This window comes from Sipha flava, unplaced genomic scaffold (genome assembly GCF_003268045.1).
Source record: "Sipha flava isolate LNK unplaced genomic scaffold, YSA_version1 36_pilon_pilon, whole genome shotgun sequence".
Lineage (NCBI taxonomy): Eukaryota > Metazoa > Arthropoda > Insecta > Hemiptera > Aphididae > Sipha > Sipha flava.
The window spans coordinates 2,420,562-2,443,595 of NW_020273076.1; the positions used below are offsets into that span (position 1 = coordinate 2,420,562).

Sequence of the window (23,034 nt, forward strand, 5' to 3'; positions counted from 1 at the left end):
CAATTGTAACGCGTATCGATATTTGTACATACATATTTATATAATATAGTGTCTATTTTAATTAAATTAAATTGTGAGTGATTTTTATTACTTAAATCCCATACAATTCTTAAAAAAATGACTGGAAAAGCCAAGATATTTTTAATTCTTGGTTTAACGATGTTATTGTTCCCTTAGTCAAAGTAAATTTGAAAGAAATTGAATTACTTAGAGTCAATACTATTTATGGACAATTCCCCCTAATTCTCAATTACAAAGCGAGAATGGAAAAATAACGTGTCACTTTTTACCAGCACACACGATAGCCCTGATTAAACCCATGGATTAGAGGGTTATTGAATCAATTAAGAGACATTATAAAAGACAATTTATTCAACATCTTGTGACATTTGGCGAAGAAATGAATGTTAAAGATTTTCGGAAACATTACACTATAAAATATACTGTGTTTAATATTGCACAAGCTTGGAACGATTTACCTCATGTAACACTGAAAAAAGCTTGGAATAAACTGTAGTCACAAAAGTGACGAGGATAATAACGATGGAGAGAATAACATCATCGACAATGAAAATATTCAACAAATGTGTGACACGTCACCCTTGAAACAAAATATTGAAATTAACGATGTGGCCAAGTGGATGGATATAGATAAACTTAATGCAGGATTTGATTTCATAAGTGACGACGTACTTATTAAACAAGTATTAAAGGAAAATGGTCCAGAAGAAAATGACGAAAGTGAACAGGAATTTGAAGAACTCACAAAAATTATCACCCCCGCTGAAGCAGAATCAACGCTTTCCAAATGCTTTCAGTGATTCGAAAAACAAACTGAAGCTGTACGATTCAGCTATTACTGCTTCAAAGAATTAGATATATGGCAGCCAAAAAAGTACATAATAATTTAAAACAACAAAAATTAACCAATTTTTACAGTGCATCTCTTAATTATTAAAAAATTAATAAATAATAAATATGTTTAAAAAAAATATTTGTTGCTCGTTTAACCGTCATTTCGATTATTCGTCGAAACTCCGGTCCCGAGACTGACGTTTAATCAATGTTCTACTGTATTTTTGAATACAAAATATGAAACTTTAAAGCTTCGCAAAATGAAAAATTTCAAAACATGCCGTAAATGTTGAACATACGTTTTGTAGGAAATACGAGATGAAAACATATTATCAGTGGACAAAAAAAAAAAAAAAAAGAGACCACAACTAAGTCGTACGTTTACCACTCTCGATCAGCACACTTAGTAGTGCTCGGTAAAATATTATCAACTTACCCGTGCAGTCATCCCAACATAGAATCAATTTTATTATTTTATTTATTTTCTTATACCATGTATAATATATGTATGTATGTATGTATGTATGTATGTATAACAATTTCCAAAAAAGTATTCTAAAATAAAATAAATATGTAATTAATAAATAAAACAGTAAATTAAGTAGAACTATTTTTGGAAGAAATTTAATGTTTTTGATTATTTTTATTATTGTTGTATAATAAGAACGTATCTGTAAAGTTTTCAATTATGATGATCGCGGAAAAATCTCGTTTATAATTGCTAGTTGTTCACGAATATAGTATACTTACGTACTAAAACTGATGGAGTACAACCTCATACTCTATTTATATCAATACAAACTTCTCAATTTATTATAGATTTAACAATAATAAAGACGATATTTAACTTAGTGAACAATCATAGCGTATTTTTGCAAAAAGTAAATTGTGATTTGTGCCACTGTGTAAATTAAGCTAATAAGGTGTACGAAGAAATTTACAATATGCGTCAAAATTCAGAAGAAAAATATAATAGTATATTTGTGAAAGCTTTGGAAATATCCGGTACAGTTTATGTCCATTTAGTAGTTCCTCGGCACGTTGGACGACAGCAAAACCGTGATAACTATGAAGAAGTTCCCGAAACGTAATACCATCGATCCTTTTTTATTTTATTTTTAGACCACTTATTAGATTAACTCAAATCCAGATTTCTCAATCATTGTAAATCACTTTGAGAAATACAAAATATTTTACCAATATAGTGCAGTGAACTGACTATAGAATAAATAGTCGTAACGGTCAAAACGTTTAGAAAGGAGTGACCAAATTATATAAAGAGATCTGATGAAGATTTAGAAGCGGATATCACAATGTGGCGCAGGTAACTTTGTTTCTTATTATCTTAGATATTCTTTGTTCTTATTTATATTATTGTTTTAGACATTGTTCAAATACGCCTGAAGAAAAAAGGCCGAAAACGCTTATTGATACTCTAAACTTTTGTGAATTTACGTCATATCAGTCTATACATCGATTTATGCACATTAGAGCAACACTTCCCATTTCAGTTACTTTGAGTGAAAGATCATTCTCTTGTTTTCATAGATTAAAAACCTATTTACGAAACAAGACGGCGGAGAACCGATTAAATGGGTTAGCATTATTTAACATATACAGAAACGTGAAGGTATCGTGTAAAGATATATTGGATACTATGGCAAAAATACCGAAGTGGATAAATTTGACTTTATAATTTTTATAACTTATATAAATACAATAAATAATTATTCTCAAAATAACTGTGATTATTCGTATTTTTTTCAAAACTCCTCCCGAAATTTTTTCCTGCACCCCTCCCCCCATGATATTTACCTATTTTTTTAATATAGATTTACGGTCACTTTTCATGATAATGGTAATGTAATTCATGGATGGCATGGCTATTTTTACTCAATAGTCTTAAGACGGTCGAATACTTTTCCCCAGACTGGCGGGAGCCCTATTAATGCCGTGATGTAAATCTCATTTATAATCTCATTTAAAAATTCTTTGAGATTTTTATTTATATATTTTTCTAAATTCCATGAACTTTTTATCGAAGGCGGTATTTTACAAAAATATTTTCTGGTCTTGAAAATAAAAATCAACTTAATTGGGATAGATGAAAAAATAATACGTTAATTTCAAGTTTTATAGCTTTATTAACTTTACTTTTAACTTATTAACTCGTTAATGCCCAGATTTGATAAACATACACTTATTGTACTATTTCAGTAATTGTCTGTAACTTATGGCACCATTCGAGTTATTAGCCAAAATCTAACTCTAATGACTTCGACTTATCAAAGAATTCGAGTAGGCGAAATTTGAATTATTGGCAAAATATATCGCATATATCATATATTAAAATACAGGGGCAAAGGCTTTTCTTCGAGTAATCGAAAATTCGACTTATAGAGGTTTCACTGTACTTATGAGTTCGATTTTGGTGTAAATTATTTCATGAACTATTTAAGTATTATACTATCAAAAAATGATCATCGACACTCATACGTAATTTATATTTAACGGCTTAAAGATATATATCTATAGTAAACTTTATGGTCCGTCTACAAATAAACTATTATTTATTTTTCTCATACACTCTTTTTATCGATTCTGATCCAACCTGACCGATTATTCGATATCGAAGATTACACGCTGATAGACGTACATCAATACAACTCAAAATAAGTGACAACGCAGTGATCATAATGCATTATTATTGGCAATTTATCGCTGTTATTGAGTACAAATTGTTTAAAAATTACCGATTAGCTTATAGACGTGACTTAATGTTACCAATAATTAATACTAATGGGTTTGTAGCTTGTAATTGTTATCGTGTATTTTTGCATCGAAAAAGAGAGACAGAGAGGCCAATTGACTGTCTACGACGTCTTCGAATCGTCAAAAAGACAGATATATTTAGTAGTGAACCATGCCTATGACACTATAGACGAGGTACAATTTAGTTTTGGAATATCTCGTCAGATTAAGAAAAAAAAAATTAAGGAAACCTTTCACCTTTACTTTTTGGCGATGATAATGATAATAATAATAAGTTCAACTCGAAGGAACTAAAGTCAACAAAACCAGTATAGGGATAGGAAAATAAATAAATACGAGTAGTTGTTATGCTCGAATCGAGAAGTTATCTAAATACCAACCCGTCTTTATACTAATTATCGTTATCAATTACGCGTCGAATCCTCGTATTGCATTGTGGTCCTTTTGCAAGGTGGCGGTCGATAAAATGTTTATATTTGCTTACGTGCGTGTGCTTTGTGTATACATATACGTATACTTACATACTTAAATATTGATCTTGTGCGCTTATTTGTGTTGCAGAACTTACAGTGAAAGTAAACGCTGAGTGCCCCAACAGCAAAGGCATCCGTCTTGCTTAACACGTCGTAATCAACAACACTATATAAATAATATAAGCAGCACGTGACATTAACAAGGATAACAGTTCGAAAAAGGATTCGTCATATTTGTCTGAACCCGAGCCACATACAGACACTCCTACGTATACACACAAATACAACACACAACACACACACACATACACACAATATACACACACGTACATACACTAACTGATAACACCAATATACACTAAAAACCACTCCAGCGTTATTTTAAAAATATCTCTTATAACATAATATGCGTATTGTTTTCAATATAATATACATTTTTTTTTGTGTCATTTATGTTACTGTTGTCATAACATAAATTATGTATACTTTTATAATATACTTTACTATGGAACTATGCGTGATTTCGTGTGATATCACATGTGATATTACATATCAGACGTGATTTACGTTAACTATTACATAAGCGTATTTCCATGTTTTTATTACAATAATCATTATAACCGTGTTGTTATTTTGTTGTCGAAGCTGTTGTCCACCGAAAAGTCGGTAGGTAAAACGTAAGTACGTATACTCGCCTACTCGCACTCTTGCGCACACTATGTATACAGGCGTAGATCTAGGGGAGGCATGGTGGTCATGACCCTTCTCCCTCCCAGAAAAACATCAAGATTAGGTCATTCGTGTTTATTAAAAAATTAAAATATGCATAAATTGCGTTTTTAATTTTTTTTTAATTAGATTTTTTTCTTGCAATAAAAACGTTGTACAACATATTATGTTTATATACATTTAAACTACATCATAACTTGTTGATAAAATCATAATTTCCATCCAACTTCTAAGAATATTAATAATGATCATAAACTTACTGATAGACTATAATATTAATGGCGAATAAATATAAATATAATAGTAAATCTGCGGAAACGGGAACATGGGAGAGGAACGTTTCGCCGGTCTCGCTTTGCTCAATATTCACAAATATACCCCATAAATGTTGAAAATATTATTTCTAAATATGGAAAAATAAAACAAAGAAAGTTAAGCTCTGTTATTTAATTTTAATTAATAATTTTCTTTGATTATTTTGTAATCGTGTATTATGTTTTTGTCCTTTCGAAAAGATTGTCCCCTCCACCAATTCGAGTTCTAGACCCACCCCCGCCCGTATATCTCCCGTGTATGCACTCCCGGACTACAGCGAACGATTTACCGTCGACTATATTTCAATAACGTAGAGAATCGCCTACATTATTATTTTTAGTATGTGTCCGCACATTTGTACATGTATCAACGTAATACGTGGACCGTGAAACGGTACCGAAGTCGCGCATCCGAGACGTCCGTGAGAGCAAATTTGTACGCAAATCTTTCTTCGTACATGTTGTTCGCGGGCGCGTGCGCGTGTCGTGTTCGCACACACCGCGCGGGATCACATAACAATAAACCGTATAATACGTACATATGGTATATGGTTATGTATTATTATTATTGTTGTTGTTGTTGTTGTTCGGCGAAACAACTTGCCATTACGGTGCGCTTTTATTTTTCGAGGTCGTAGAGGAATACGCATTCCCGTCCGCACGAGTGTGTGTATACCGCGCGCACAAGTAACGCCGACGGTCGGTGGGTGCAATACGGCGAGTATATGTGCTAAGTCATTCCGCGATTTTCGCGAGCGAAACGAACGGGACGGAGTTGCGATGCGAAATCGTTATTTTATGTACAACACGGTATGCACATAATGTAAATGCAATGTATATAACGTAACTCGCAGAACACAAATAGATATAACGTACGCGTGCGCGTGTGTGCGCATAAGTGGTAATAGGGGATGTGTGCACTGTCAGCCGATGACGAATAGTCGGACGATTTTTTTTTTTTAAGACACGATATTTCACAGTCTAACGAGACGAGCGCGACACGTCGTCGTCGTCGTCGTCGTCGTCGTCGTCGTCGCGATGGCGACAACCGTATCGGACGCGACGTAGCCGAATAACGAGGCGTGGGTATACGGTGCGTTGAGAGGTTGCTTACAACGGTGTAATCTAATTTTGATGTTTCGGTGCGACGGTAACAACCGAGAAGATTTCAACGTTTAAAGACGACTAAATCTACGGGGGAGGGAACCTCGTACAACGTCGCGGTACACGCCACATTTAACGTTCCTATACACGTTTGTGTCGACACGAGAAATCGAATATGAAAGGGGTGAAAAAAAAAAAAATCTAGTCGAATCAGTTATCTAAAGTTCACGAGTCGACTAGATCGACTGATATATACGTATATATGTTATTTTCGGATTGAGAGAAATTTAATGGAATTCGTATAGGATTTATGAGTTCCGCGTCTTGAAAAAAATTCTCACAGTCCACAGATAGATAATAAAATGAAAAGCATCGCAAGATTTTTCACTTAACCGCGCCACCAATACTGTTTATTAAACCCTATCCGATATTATACTACAGTAAAAACATTCCGATCGGTATCACAATGTAGATAAAGTATTAGTAAATTTGGTTTATTCTGTGACATAACCTTCATCACGCGATGATCAAAACGGTTGCTTTCGATACAGTCGCACACTAATATGATGTGTACCGGTGTTTACATATTTTACAGACTTCCGTGTGCCAGTAATAACAATGCTGTGTGTGATTTTCCGTGATTTTGGTGTTTTAAGGTTATCGCGCGAAATGCGTAGGTTTTTGCTGAACATTTTTTTCCCCTCCGTTGAAAATGCATTAAAAATGTTAATAACAATAATAACGTTCTGCGCGTTAAAATATTACGGTGCGCCGAAATGATTTCCATCGCTTTTGTTTAAGGTTTAACTACAACAATAGTCAGCAGGTTTCCCTTTTCGTTTTTCATTAAATCCAAACGACAGGTAATTTAATCACAATTAGTTTCTACACGCGAAACGATTAAACAATTAAATTGAAAGTCAGTTTTGTACGGTTCGGCGACGGCGGCGGTAGCGGCATCGGTAATCATATGTCATTTCGTTTCGACTCTTGCGAATAATAATAATAATAATAATAATAACACTGTTAACCCTGTGTCCGGGATTTGGATGAATCGAAATCGATTACACGTCATCGTTCCTAGGACTCTGCACGTGTATGCGTGTTGTATTCAACTACGACGTTATAACGATTTTTTTTATTTTTTACCGAATTCCAAAAGACCATTCGTTGCGCGTCTGCGGATGAGCCCCGTGTATGCAATTGAATTCGTGTCGACAGCGGGTCGGGAAATCGATTGAACGGGACCGATGATTTTTTTTTTTTTTTCTTGCCCCGCCGTCGAAAACTAGAATTAACGCGTCATATCTGTCGAGTTTTCCCTGCGGAATACAACTGCGCGCAAGCGAATCGGTAAACGCATACGCATCGCTGTACATTATTAATATTAGAACAAAACGTAGTGTCTTCGAGACTGCGTAAAGCAATTTTTGTAAAATACACGTCACTGCGTCGTTAAAGTTCAATGATCAAGAGAAGTTTTCGGTTTGATTTGAAATGCGGTAACAAGTGCAAAAACTCCGACTGGACGTTCTAATCGGGAATCGCGATTTAGTCCATTTTCAATAATGTTTGGTTCGCGACCGTTTGTCCTTGTACTAAATATGTTATGAGATGCCAAGATCTCGATCTTGCTCTCAAACAATAGAATATTAAGATTTTTTCCGTAATAAATAAAAAACTTGGGTTATTTTCCACAGTATTTTTATTCAAATATTTCCGAGTAATTTGATTTTTTTTAGCAGTTTATTTTTTATATAAAATTCAAAAACCATGCAAACATGAATAGCGAATAATACGTACAAAGATGGTTAAAAATGATAATATGAAAACAATTATTTATTTGATTTTGGAGGGCTCCTAATGGAACTACTTGTACTTAGTTTTGAGTTCAAAGAGAAATTTAATGTAGAAAAGGTCCCTATTCCACATATATTCAGGTCGCGTTGTCTGAGTAATGATATGAAATAAAGTGAATCATATTGGGATTAGTGTAGGAGCTAAATTTGTTATATGGTCTTTGATAAAACATTTTTGTGTTCTGGTTTGCTTATTTGATTTGCTTATCAGAATGAAAGGTTTTGTTACTAACAAACCAGGAAGATTTTGTTATTGAGCATAAATATATAGATTGTAAAATAAATGTTTTGCATGTTAGTCGGAGCAGTATTACTCTAAATTTAAATACTTTAATACTATAACACGTAATGCTTATGACTCATAAGCATTACGTGTTATAGTTATGAGTTATGTCTCATAAGTTATGAGGTTAGAATTTTGAGCTTGAGATTTAATTCGGATTTTATGATATCGGAGTAAATATAAATTAGTGTTTAATTTTTTTTTTTTTTTTTTTATTGAATACATTGTCTTTTCATGTTAAGTTTGTATCAAAAATGAAAATTCAATACTTATTTTGGGTTAGTAATTGGTTGTATTTTAATAGTGGACAGTTCTTAGAATAAAAGGAGAAAATAGTGTGGCTACATTTATTAAGGTTAATTAGAAATATATAATACAAGCCAATTCTTAATTAATTTGATGTGTAATTATATTTAGAAACTTGCTATTGTAGAATCAGAGTCAAATATCAAGATACTTATATGTTATCGGTAAAATTATTCTGGATAGTGAAGAATAATGTTGATGCAATGAATATCTACAATGAAAATTAGATAAAATGATATTAGTTACCTTAGATAACACCAGGTTTTATATTAAATTGGGTCAAAAAGGAGTTATATTTATTCGGAAAGAAGGATAGTCAAGGTAATATTTTAGTATCAAACAAAGAGATGTTGAAAAATTGATTTATAATTTCTAAAGAAACTCATCCTGTTATTTTTCGAATTCTTGTGCGAGGTCAAATAAGATACAAGAGCTGTACTTATTTTTTTTCAACTGAGGGATGATTATATTGCATCAGTAAAATGGTAGAGAGTTAGAATTGAGAAATAGGAGTAATTCTGTTTACTTTAAAGATAATTTAAATTTAAGTAGAAGTTTTTAGAAAACATTTCTTAAAATTTGAAGGAAGCTAATTGAATGAAAATGAAATGTGATACATATGGGTTTGCCTGGTTTAAATTCTAGTATTTACGGTGTATAATGTAATAATACACACACCCAGACACCAACTCAATTTTTTTATTTACCACAAACACCTAAGTCTTAAAATTATGGAGGACTAGCTGGATGTGTAGTGGTGTTGTAGCTCAAATAGTAGTAGTCAGGATCTCCGGGCAATTGCTGTCGAGCTACGAAGTATATGTTGTGTTTAAATGTGTGTGGTGCATGTTAGTATGTATGATTGTAGGTGTGTGTAGGTGTGTATAAAGTTAAAACAAATAATCAATACACAATGGTAACCAAATAATATTATAATATATGGCCTAGTAGAATAAATATGTAAGTAATAATATATATTACTAGAATAAATATGTAAAAAAAACTCACAGAGTTGTGGAGTACAGACTGGCCAGCTGGCCCTGTACTAAATAATGGGGTATTATAAATTCCATCCGAAATGAATAGTTAAAAACAAGGTCTATGGTAAATTCCGCCCAGGAAAATATCCAAGTAAAAAAGGTACATGTAAATTCCACCCAAAATGCACCCAAAATATGCAGGTACAAAAATGGATTTGTCAATCGTCAATCATGTCATATCAGCTTTGCCACATATTGTGGATCTAATAATTGGAAATATTAGATAGAAATATTATAAATTGTGCTCAGTACACGTCATAGAGTCTCATACGCTTATATGCTACAATGGTTCATTTTATAGAATCAGAACGTGGAAATATACTTTTAGTATTAGATAATTTTAAATTTTTAAAAGTAAACTTATAAGTTATATGTAGGATGTAGTTTATTAACTATCAATTTTTTTCGGGCGGAATTTACATGTATGTTTCTTTATATTTTTTTTTTGGCTGAAATTTACACGTACCCCTAAATAATATGATTATACACAAAAAAATAACAATAATATAAAATATAAAAACTTTCCCTTGTAGCTGATAACAATAACAATAATATATTAATATAAAAACTCGCCCTTTTGGCTCACAAGAATAACTATAATTACCTTAACTATTCGAGTAAAAAAGAAAAACGCGACAACGGCGACCGTTTTAATTAAAATTCGAGCAACCGACGCGGATGCATGTGATAACGCGTTTCATATCTACATATTATATAATTCACATAGCATACAATTGATATAAAAATAAACTAAAACAAATATATATATATATATATGTGTGTGTGTGTGTGCGACCAATTTTTCCTTCGCAATGTTATGGATACATGTTGCCATGGCGGAGACAAGTATGACTGTCGATAGTTTCCAAAGTGACGGTAAAAATTCCTGGAAGATTAATTAATATAAAGAATGACATCAAGGTTTTTTGAGTTGTCATAATAGTACGTATTAATTTGTAATTATATGAAACGATGTGCTTTATAAAATCGCGTTCAAATTCCGTTTGTCAACGTGTCAGAAACGCAATCGCTAAAGGATCGAAACAATCACTTAATTGTTACGTCTAATGGCAAAAGATTAAAGTTGCGACATTTACGGCCACGGAGTAGGGTCGTAAAGCTCCTGCGTTGATCGTGTTCCGAACAACGGCCACGTGATACGGAAATAATATTTTTATTTTCGCCCAAACACGATTTTTATAAAATAATATTATAAAAATCGTACAGTCGGTACTTCCAATGGAAATACCAATCGTCATATGATGTATAGAATAGTTCACGTCACGATTTTCGTATAGAGCAGCTGTTTTAATTATGACGACGCAACACTCAATATTTTGAACTTCTATTTTAATGTATTTTTTTAATTAAATAATTATCAACACACATTAAAGGGAATACTAATACAGAGTTACAGCCGTTTAAGTACAAATTTAAGTGTACTGTAGCTTTTTAGTAAACATTTTTATTACATTGATACATATCTCATCAAATTATAGCGTATACTTAAAAAACATTTTGATGTAGTGTACGTATTTTTAGTTTTTTATTTCCAATATTTTTGATATAAAATATAAGTACTCATGACTAATATAAAAGTTCAAAAATTGATTTTATTTTTTTTATTATAATTTTTTTTTACTGTACATAAAATAAAAAAAACATTGATTTTTAATGATTTTTTTTTTCAAATTATAAAGAATACCACTTAAAATTACCCAAATTTTTCATTTTTTGAAATAATTAGTAATTATAGAGCAATGATTTTTTAGAAATATTCATTAGATTTGGCACCTGTAAATTATCTTGGCATAGAACATAATTTTTAGCAGAACATATGGACTATCAGAGGTATCGTAAAGAGGTATCAATTTCTTAACAATTTGTTCAAGTTGGAATAACTATCAGTGCAATAAATATGAATTTGTCCATCATTTTATATAAATATTACATAATTATAAAAAATAGTTAAACGATAAACATGATAAATAATAATGAAGATTAAGGTATATCGTGTATATATATTGTCTAACAATATACTCACATTAAATACTTTCAAAACCGTATAAGCGTTCCGTTACTTCATGTATTATGTACTGATACTTTTATATTGCATACTTATTAAATTCAATTTATTTAAAATATTTTATTTTTCAAATATAGATGACTTTCCGTAAAGTAAGTAAAAATATTATCTGTTACTAATATATAGATATTATTATTTATGTAAATATTTAAACAAAATATAACAAATACTTATATTTGTTTATAAAAAATAGAAATTAGGATAATAGATTTCAGTTATATTTTAAATTTATAATACCATAATATATTTTCAATAGTTCCATGTCATAATGACGAGAAGTTATTAATTCGGGATATTATTGAATTCATCCGACAAAGTGATTCATTATAATCTATTACATTAGTGAATTGTACAAAATCTATGTTTAATTTCATACAACAAAGATGTAGTAGCTTGAAATGGGATATTACATATGACAAATTATTATAGAGTGAAATCGTAAATTTTTCGTTTGTCTTATCAAGAAAGTGGTTGAAGTCTTATAGGAAAATTGACAAATAGTATACACTGAATAATGTGAATAATGACTGGCTTAATTCTGTATTCAAAATTTCTCAACCAAAATCACAAAATTCAATTTCAAATGCTGTTAACCTTGGTCGACCTCCTAAAATATTTACAGAGTCTTCTGAACAAACCAAATGCCGAAAAATAAATGACTTGATTACGTCTTCGAACATAAGCTCGCCAGAAATTATGTATGTTGCTATCTATAAAATCCATCAGTCTGGCCAATGAAGTGTTGTACGTATTTTAAAAAAAGCTACAATAGCATCACCAATCACAATTTCAAATATTAAAAAATCCATTAAAAATTTAAATTCTACCGAATTGGTTCCATGTGCTACCGATAAAGCTTTAGCGTTTTTCAAAGAAAATGATTTAACTGAACAGCAGAATATAAGTATAAGATTGCCTTTCACAAATAGAAATGCTGATATTTATTCACCATATAATTCAATTATAGAAGCAAAAAAAAAACTATGGTATCCTGAAAATTGTATTATATCAGAGATATGCTGTGAAGTTAAGCTTTAAAATCTTCTAGGCCATACATCATTACGAATATTTCAAATTCCTACAGTTATTGCTTAGTATAAACAAATGTAAAATTTTGAAATAAATGGGATTGTGTGGTAGTAGTGGTCAATCGCATTGTAAACAAATGTATACAAATCCAAATGATTGCATGGATAGAGATATTTTTAATGTTTTCAATTGTACCACTTTGTATGTCTAAATGTTTAAACGAGAAAAATGAATAAAATGTTCTTTGGAGAAATAATCGTGATTTGTCAACTAGTTACTAAAGGCCGATAATATTTGATTTCAAAAAAGAAACTATTGCTACCACTTTATTCAAGGTTAAGGCTATTAAGGATCAAATAGAACAATAATTGTTCATTTAATTATTAAATGCTTCAATTGTTCTAATAACTAACAGAAATAACAGTTATGCACAAATTAGTATTTACAATGGTTGATGAAATGTTGTAGTTATAAATTATAAAAAAATATTCTACTTTTATTTATAAAATATTATTCTCATTAAAATTTATATTCACATAGGTATGCGATTCAATAACAAGTACCTCAGTCAAAAATTTTACATTTGTGGAAGCAAACCTTCGCAAATGAATGATATTGAAAAAGTTGTACAATTTAAAGCTAACGAAAAGTTATTCAAATTTGGACTATCTACCCTTCATGCGTGGATAACATTTTTTGAATGCCTATTATATATTTCATATCGCTTAGAATTTCAAGATTGGTCTGTACATACAACAAAAGTAATTATACGGTTGTATATTATTACAATTATGTTTTTCAAATAAGTAAAATAATTACAATATGTACTACCAATATTGCATTTAGATAATATATATATATATATACACACCAATATAAATGTATATTTGTTTAAATTGTTAGAATATTGGTTTTTTTGATAATCTATATTTTTTGATGTTAATGACTTATCTACGCCAAGATAATTTACAGGCGCAAAATCTAATGAAAATTTTTAAAAAGCTGATAACTTGCTCTATAATTACTAATTGTTCTAAAAATGAAAAATTTGCGTAATTTTAAGTGGTATTCTTTATAATTTGAAAAAAAAAATCATTAAAAATCAATGTTTTTTTCTTTTACATACAATAAAAAAATTATAATAAAAAAAAATCAATTTTTGAACTTTTATATTAGTCACAAGTTTTTACATTTTATATTAAAAATACTGGAAATAAAAAAATAAATACGTATACTAAATCAAAATGTTTTTTATATATACACAAAAATTAGAATATGCTATAATTTGATGAGATATGTATCAAAGTAATAAAAATATTTACTAAAAAGCTATTCAGTACACTTAAATTTGTACGTAGATAGTTGTAACTCTGTATTAGTATTACCTTTAATGTGTAGATAATTATTTAATTAAAATACACTAAAATAGAAGTCTAATATATTGAGTTTTGGCCACGTAAAATTACGTTTTGGACGATTGTGAGGCGATAATTTCCCGTTAGAAATAATAGATTTTCATTTCAGTGTTATTTTATGATAGTGGAAAACGTAATAAAAAACATATTAAATTCGTATTTTCATTCTTAAATCTGCACGGATAAAAAACATTTGAATTTTTAATTTCTATAAAACTGTACAACAGACATTTCACGAAAAAAATTGTTATGCAAATTGTAATGTATCGCAACTCAACAATCAGTTTCATATGTATAGTTAATTTGAGATACAATTTTAAAAGAAAAAAAACGGATAGATTTAATGGCTATGAAAATATATATTAGTTTTATTTGGAGAATCTATTCAACAACAAAAGCTATACTGAGTGTACAGGAATTTATTCGTATTATAGGTTACTGCTGAAATCAGTGCCGTCGAAAACTTTTGCGAGGGACTTTAGGCAAAATCAGTTCAATTTCCATACACTTAAATATATATTCAACCATTCTAACTTGAAAAATTGAGTTTATTTTATGTGCATGGCCTTAGGCAATCAACTGAGGTGTCTGGCCTCTAACTACGGCACTGGATGATAACATTACGCCTGACCGTATAGGTGCGCATTCGTTCTTTCAAAATTGTTAACATTAGCTATGATTATGAAATCGATCGTTGGATTTTAAATGACGATGTTTTAAAAAGTACATAACTCGATTCGTAAAATTTTCATCTCGGAGTTGTATAGAAACGATAAATGCAATGGTTATTTTTCCAAGCCGATTTAGGAATGAAAAAAACGAGTATGGTATTGAAAGTTTTTCATTGTATCGCCTCTTAGTCTTTATCCCGAAGTCGCGTTAAAACGTAAAAACTTTGAACGAAAAACGAATGCGCTGCGCAAAATTGATTCCATCAGAAAAAACCATCATATCGGGCACACCATGTGTAAAACGAAAAAGGGCCCGTGACAGAAATTTAATGAAACCACGGCATTACCGTGTCAAGATGTGGAGAATCTAAAACACACCGAGTTTCGTACTGTTGTTCATCATTACGATCGTAATGTGACGTGCGGTGCAAACAGTGCGTGTTTAGCGGATTCCGTTCTCCGGGATAATGTACGTTCACACCCAGGGCCGTAGAAATAAGGGGGGGGGGGGCTAGAAGTGCCTACGCCCCGGGTGCAATTCTTGGGAAGGCGCAAAAATGAAAAAAATTCAATTTAATTTACCTATTCATAACTTATGAATCATAAGTTATAACTTATTACTTATGAGTAAAAGTAATATTATGTATTTACTTATATAACTTATAAATATGATTATGTTATACCTATGTGCCTACTTATAATTATAACGTATATTTATATTTTAATAAGTTTATGATTTGAATAAAATTAACAAACGCTTACATAATTATAAAGAAAATTCATTATTTATATTGCGTTCATAATAAAAATATTCAATTTTTGCGAGTTTTTTTTAAAAAAAATTAAAACACTTAAGGACGCATTTTGAAGTTTCGCCTCGGGCGCAATATTTGGTTGCTACGGCTCTGTTCGCATCGACGGCACACGCGTGACAGGTAGAGTGCGAAAACGACGAATTTATCGACACGATACGGTCGACGGTGGCCGATACGATTACCGCCGGGGCCCGCAGGTCATCGGCCGACGTGTTAGCTCCCGGCGACAATCGTTCTGAACCAGTGGCGTATCCAGGTTTTTTTTCGGGGGGGGGGGGGGGGGGATCAATTTTTACGTAACAGTGGTTTAGTTTTTCGCGACTGATGCACAATATTATATGCAAAATACTTACTACCACATATAGATAACTGTAAAGTATTAATACTAAAATTTTCAACTTTTTTTCATAGATTTTCATAGACCATCAATATAATTTTCTTAAGATTTCGGGGGTGTGGAGGTTAGCTTTAAGGTTTCAGCTCCTTCAGCCCCCCCCCCCTTGGCTACGTTACTGTTCTGAACAACTATTGTCCACCGGCTCACGGCACTCGCACGGCAGATGCCAACCGCAACACCGTAAACTCCCGGGTAGACCTTTCCGCGAAAATAAAACCCAACGATAACCATGATGGATGCTTTACGAGGAGAATGCCTGCTTTCGATGTTAAAGAACAGAAAAATATTCAGTCACCCGTACTCAATATTGTAGTATCACGTGATATATGTATAGTGTGTGTAGACTGTACAATAGTTGAAACAACCTTGTTATAGATTAACCGCATAACGCAATCAATCTAAGAATACGAATTGTGCTGATATACTTAAAAAAACATTAGTATGTGAGAGGAGCCAATATGTTATACGGGGCCTCACTTCCCACTTGTAAAGACTAAAGTAATCCGTATGCGAAGAACTGCAGTCTAAATTTTTCCCGTGTAAAAATGATTAAGATGTCATATAGTAATAATCACTATATAATACCTTAATCATTTTTACATTGAATTATTCAAATCGTCGTTGCTTTATTTAATTTAATTAATCTAGTTGGCCTGTTCGACAGGCTTACTACAATGTTATCGATACGAGCACGCGGCGGAAGGCGCGGATACATAAGCTTTGTGGGCACAAATACCGTATTTCCGAACGGTCAAACGACACCCGTTTCCGAACAGCAGACGCGGTAAGAATGAATCTATCGGATTACTAAGTCGGTAGTTGACCATCGGACGAGAATGCACATTATCGATCTCAGTCCGATCACGATTCCATCACAATCCGGTAAACATCAGTGATGCCCAATGTTTTGGTACGCACTACTGTTAGTCGCGGTCAGGTCATGTATTAGTGGTCGGTGAGTCGGTCCGATCTCCCAGTGGTTGGGTCAGCCAGTCGTCAGTTATTGTAGATTATAAACAAACACGATTGATGATCAACTGATTGGTGCACACTGCCCGGTAGATCAATCCGCGTGTCTTATTTGTAGGTACGGTAACGTTGTTCGTGTAACGAAAATATCGGTTGGCTATAAAATCAAATAGTGCGGTCACGAGCTTTTTGGTAGAGCGTTGAGACCGGACCAACGGGTGAACTCGAAACCGTTTTCTTCGTTCACTTTTGCTTAATTATTTCTTTTGAAAACGCCATCGCAACAGTACGACAACGACGGAACCCACAGTATTCGATAACGTGAATTCTTCGATATAGTTCTTGACCGTGATCTGACCGAACCGAGTCGTCAATATAAATCGAGCTTGATTCCCGCGGATATTACTACTAATACCGGAGGTTAATTTACGCTACAAGAAGCCCGACATAGTGAGTGTTCTGGATTTGTCTCTATTAAAACTTTTTCCATGCTACATCGTCAAACGCTTCTTATGGACTAATATAATTCTTAACCTTATCGGAGTATAAAAAGAAAATAATATATCTTGAATATTTTTCATGTTAAATTTATATTGTAATAATCGCATATGTTTTCAATATAATATAATCTAAAATCCCATCTTATAATATTTCGTATCTGCACTCATTGTGTTTTCTTTTTGCATCAAACATATCGTAATTATTCTAAAGATAATCGTTTCTTTAACATAAACAGAAGAATTATTTTTTATAAATATATATGTATTTTTTTTTACATATTTTTAAATGTTTGCATGTATAAATATCTACATATTAAACAATATTTTTTGCATAAAAGTCTGGACCTTGATGATTTCCTATGATTCCCCACTGCCCGATATATTGTAGTTATTAAGGACGAGCCACGTATTTTTATTTCTCATCTATACTACGTTCCGATGATAATTGCGAATAATATCAGCATCATAATGATGGCAGTTTTTTGTTCGACGTATAATGTTGTACGTACACACGCAATTCATATTACTGCATAATGTATAATATATGCATATCATATTACTGTAATGACGTATACACTAAAGTTTTGAATAACGCGAAACCCAGTATACGCATTAATTTGTAAGCTTTACTGCTACAACAATTACAGTCCACTCCACTTCGACCTTTAATTATATTTTGTGAACATAAGTCCACTAGAGGTTTAAATTTTGGACAGTACGTACATTTATACATTATTTTTATACAACGATGTGCACGAATACATTTTACATTTTTAAAGCGCGTCATAATTTCGGTTTTGTAAATAATTATAATACGTTTATAAACAAAAACAAAAGTTGCGCGTATAATATGTACGTTGCCACATGAACGCTCGTAAAGGAGAATTATTATTGTTTAACATTTTCAAAAGAATAATTATCGCATTCGTAAAGATTCCGGTAGAAAGTTCGTGACATACAAAGGACACCAGTCTTTTGTAAAGCGATCACAAATGTAATTTACTATACATAGTGCATTGAGATCGATTATGGATCTTAAGGATTATTAAAATCTAGGAAATGTCTGTGAAACAGAAGCTAAATCGAGATTTTTTACAAGACTATGTATACTGTATTATATACAAATATGTTATGCATTATGTTCTGCAGTAGGATATAGTTTTTTTTATCGATCTTCTTCATCGACAACAATAGCTATTAGTTACAATGTGTTACAGTTTTGTGTTGGCTGGATTTTTTTTTATTATTTCATTAAACTGTATAGTTGAGATATTTTTTTAAGAATATTAAAACTTGATTGGTATTGTTTGTATCCGGTCCGAGTGCTGCGTTTAGAGTATTGGTAATGTTGAGGTGGTTGAGTTCGTCTGTGTACTGAAGACATTCTGTGAATATTTGATTGATAGTTTCGTTCCGCAAATAGTACACATTGGTTAGAAAATCCTTGTCCGCCCGTTAGTTGAGTATGCCCCGATACGAAGTCTGTTATTACAATCTTATTCTACCCGAAAAACGATTTGGTTTTCTTAATGTTATGGTTTGTTTGAGACAATGTGTTTGCCATTTAATTTAGATGAGTTTTTTGATTATTTGGTTTTTTTATATCTGCGAAAGTCGTAATATTAATTTTGTGGTACCTATGAATTCTGCTGCTATCTCGAGTTCATTATCTATAGTTATCTTTTAAATAATTTTATTCTAAATGTACTATACCTTGATTGCTTGGAAAAAAGCTTGGAAAAGCCATTAAAAAAATTTTATCTAACTGTCTATGTAGTTGTGCTTTTATATTTTCTGAGACCAAGAGACAACTGATGTAATCGTCTTACTAAAAAAAGCTCTTAAAATAAAATATCTATTATCATCCTTATGTTACAAAGATACGTGCATGACTAATCGATAAAATTCAACTAAAAAAGCTATTGAAACCTAAAAGGAATCGATGGAGTTTACATTTCACATGAGTTTCGTACATCTGTTTTCACGCGGAAACATACGTATTAAAAAAAAAAATACAAGGTCCGTCGCATCTCGCTAAAATCAAGCCCATGACAATTTAGGAACATTTTAAAAACTAAAAACACTATTTGTAGGTATTATCTGCCCCGAAGACCTTAAACTTTAAGATTTATCCATTACTAGTGTAATAGAAAACTCTGTGTCTAAAATGCATTCCTCTTCCTACGTTTGTTGTGTTTTTTTAAAACTACTAAGTAAGAATTATCCATTGTGATGTAAGCATATTGTAAAATATAAAAAATCATTAAAAAAAATGAAATATTTTTAATATATTTATGAATATATGAATTTACTACATTGGTGTATAATTTTTTATAGTAATAAACGAATAGGCACTTACGAATATCATTATGCAGATTTCATATTTTAGACCGACCAACGATTGAATCTATAAGAGATTTATATATATATATATATATCTTTTTATTTAATAAATTTGTCTACGTTTACTAATATGACAACCGTTTTGTGAAAACGGACACGATAAGAAGAAGACTAATACGACAGAAAAAAGTTATTTAATAAGAATTCGATATGAATACTTTACAATTATAGCACGCAGTACCACTATGGCTGACACCGATCCCGGTTTATTATTACGTATATTTTTCCGACAATGACCGACTCGGGTATTTACATATATATATATATAAAAAAAAAAAAAAAGCGAAATTTGCAAAATAATTTCAATGCTCCGTATTCGTACAAATTCCTAAAGAAGTTTTTTTTATCCCGTTCACATTGTGAAATAAGGAATTTCGTGCACAAGATCTGCAGAGAAATGCAATTCGTCCATACCGGTATTTCATATTATTTCCATATTGCGCAAACGTGTTATCAAAAAAGTCATTGAAAATCAATGTAACGCAACGGAAACCGACCAAGAAAGAATTACGTGATATCAATTAAGATTGTGCTGCAATCCATGAAGACATATTAAATATAGATTTTATTAAAATTGATTTAGTTATTTGTAAATGTCTTATTAACAATATGAAATTTATAGTAATCATGGTGTACTAAATCTAGCGTGTATCATATAGTACACTAATAGATTAATAGACAAATAAACATTTATTCGAGGAATTATTTTAACTTCTAATTTATTCATACACTATACGACAATATTTACATCACAGTTTATTGCAGTGAATTAAATATTAATATGCACGTGTGCGTGTGCGTGTGAGCGTTACGCATTATAATCATCGATTCTGCGACATCGCATCGCCTAGTGCACCTGTTGTAATAAGCCTTTTGATTGATCGTGGTAGATCCGAGAAACTTTAGAAACTGTATAACAACAAACCTCAGCTCTTATAAGAAGTAAATCACAAACTAACTAATTGACAAACTACACTCGTTTGTATATGATAATATAATAACGTAATACAGCGTGCAGTAGCTATAGGTTGTTATCAAAATCCTTCTATCGCATCTGTATATGACTTCTTTCTCTACGGCTTATAGCAGTTCATTTAAGATTATCGCTGCTTCCAACATACTCTTCCACCACACCCTTTCACCGAACTTTCGACCCTTTCAGTTCATCAATGAAGTCTATACACGACTACGTTTAAAAATGCAGACAAGATAGAGATAGACACAACGGGTGTTATAAATTACAACCGCGATGTGAAGCTCACAACGGGGTATCACATTTCTACTTAAACCAAATCAACATTCTAGTTAGCGAAATAAATGAAAATCGGTTTTTAAAATGTATACGAACAGATGTGCCCGACAACCGAAACAAGCATTCTGGTACATTAATTTATTCATATTCGTTCGAAATCATTCCGAGAATTTAAGTTATCTATGCTACGGGAAGTTTGGCTTCACGCGAAAACAACTCAATCCGATCGGCTTACAATAATTACTCGTCCGCGAAATCAACTTAGCGAATGTTTCCGCAGGTATTATTACTCAATTATCAGTAGGCAGAAATTCGCAAGTTCGACTAGATAATACTGATGTATGAGTCAACCGATCGGAAATAATTAGAAGTAGGGTTTATAGACAAATTAATATACACCAGTGTATCATCTTAACATATTAACGTTATCCGGTTAACACAACGCGAGAAACAAGACTTGATACAACTCGAAATTTGTTAATATTGAAATATTCCCTCCGAGTGGTTAAAAATAAGCTTTATAGAATTCAAGAACGCCGTATAAAATATTTTTTTTTTCATTTGGCTACCAAGAGGATTTATCAGTATTAAGTTTTTACATTTTTAACCAATTATTATTAAAGCAGCAAAGCCCGGTTTACTTTGGGGCAGTATTACGGTTTTCAATTTATTTAAATAATCTCTAAAGCCAAAATACAAAACTGTCTTATTTCAATTGGTGAAGACGCTTTTGCGTTGAATAAAAACTAAAAAACTAATCTACATATGATATGTTTAGTGCAAAAAGAAAAAAAAAACATTTAAAGTTGTAACAGTATTGCCTTTGTACCTATAACATAAGTCTAAATGTAATATTATGATATTATACATTAAAATATAAATGTATAATAATGTGTTACATAATGTACATTGTATGGAAACTATTATTATTATTATTTAATATCTAATGTCAATTCAAAATATTAAACTACTATAATTTATTTTATAAATTCAAATAGATGAAATATGTGAAATCACATTTCAATATATTACATTAGAAAAAATAATACACTTTTGCTATAATACAGTAACATATTAAATTAGTGTTACATTCATTCATCTACGAAGACACAAGAGGGTCTTAACACCCCTGAGTTCAGATTTAGCACTCATAGTTTTTTTTAGGTATTTTTTGTTTAGGTCAATCTATTATTTTCTATATTTATCTATAATTTATCTATATTCTTTATAATGAAATACCATTTCACTAGTACCCCTAATATTTGGTCTCTCGTTACGCCATTCATTGCATTTATTTAGAAAATTAAATAACGCAAAAATTCTAAGCTATTGTATTTTATAGATTATATTTAATGACAATGTATTTTACTATAAAAAACTTAAAATACTTGCTGACATGCTATCTACGATGTTGCATATTAGCATGTTGACAATTATTTAAATTCTTAATAGTAAAATGCGCAAGTATAATATGACCCTCAATAAATACCATGTGATCGACTACCAAAACCAAAACTTGAACAGGGTAATCCTAAATGTACGAGTATCATACTGTGTGTGTGTATTGTATTTATACATGCATTATACTTTGATCGTTCAAACCATTCGTTACAATTTCGTAAATACAGTAAATAAAACCTTTTAAAACCATATTATTAAAAGGAGGTGATACATCAGTAATCTAACTTTAAAAATACGTTTGACGAAGGACAAGATCATTCGATGTTTACAAAAACTTTTGTTAGAATAGGTTTATTTTTTT

At 31.4% G+C, this 23,034-nt stretch overlaps 2 protein-coding genes across 2 annotated transcripts in view; both read left to right on the forward strand.

Annotated features, from left to right (window-relative positions):
* The window catches only part of LOC112687967 (serine protease inhibitor Kazal-type 1), a 14,355-nt gene extending 9,806 nt beyond the window's left edge, over nucleotides 1-4,549 (forward strand). The window contains exon 3 of the mRNA XM_025560974.1: nucleotides 4,189-4,549. Coding sequence (XP_025416759.1) covers nucleotides 4,189-4,247 — 59 coding nt within the window. The 3' untranslated portion in view covers nucleotides 4,248-4,549. The remainder of the gene's footprint in view (nucleotides 1-4,188) is intronic.
* LOC112687968 (52 kDa repressor of the inhibitor of the protein kinase-like) lies at nucleotides 1,466-2,893 on the forward strand. Its single transcript, XM_025560975.1, has 2 exons — nucleotides 1,466-2,179; nucleotides 2,239-2,893. Exons 1-2 carry the CDS (start codon nucleotides 2,169-2,171, stop codon nucleotides 2,549-2,551), a joined length of 324 nt encoding a protein of 107 aa, XP_025416760.1. The 5' UTR covers nucleotides 1,466-2,168; the 3' UTR covers nucleotides 2,552-2,893.
* Nucleotides 4,550-23,034: the final 18,485 nt, after the last annotated feature.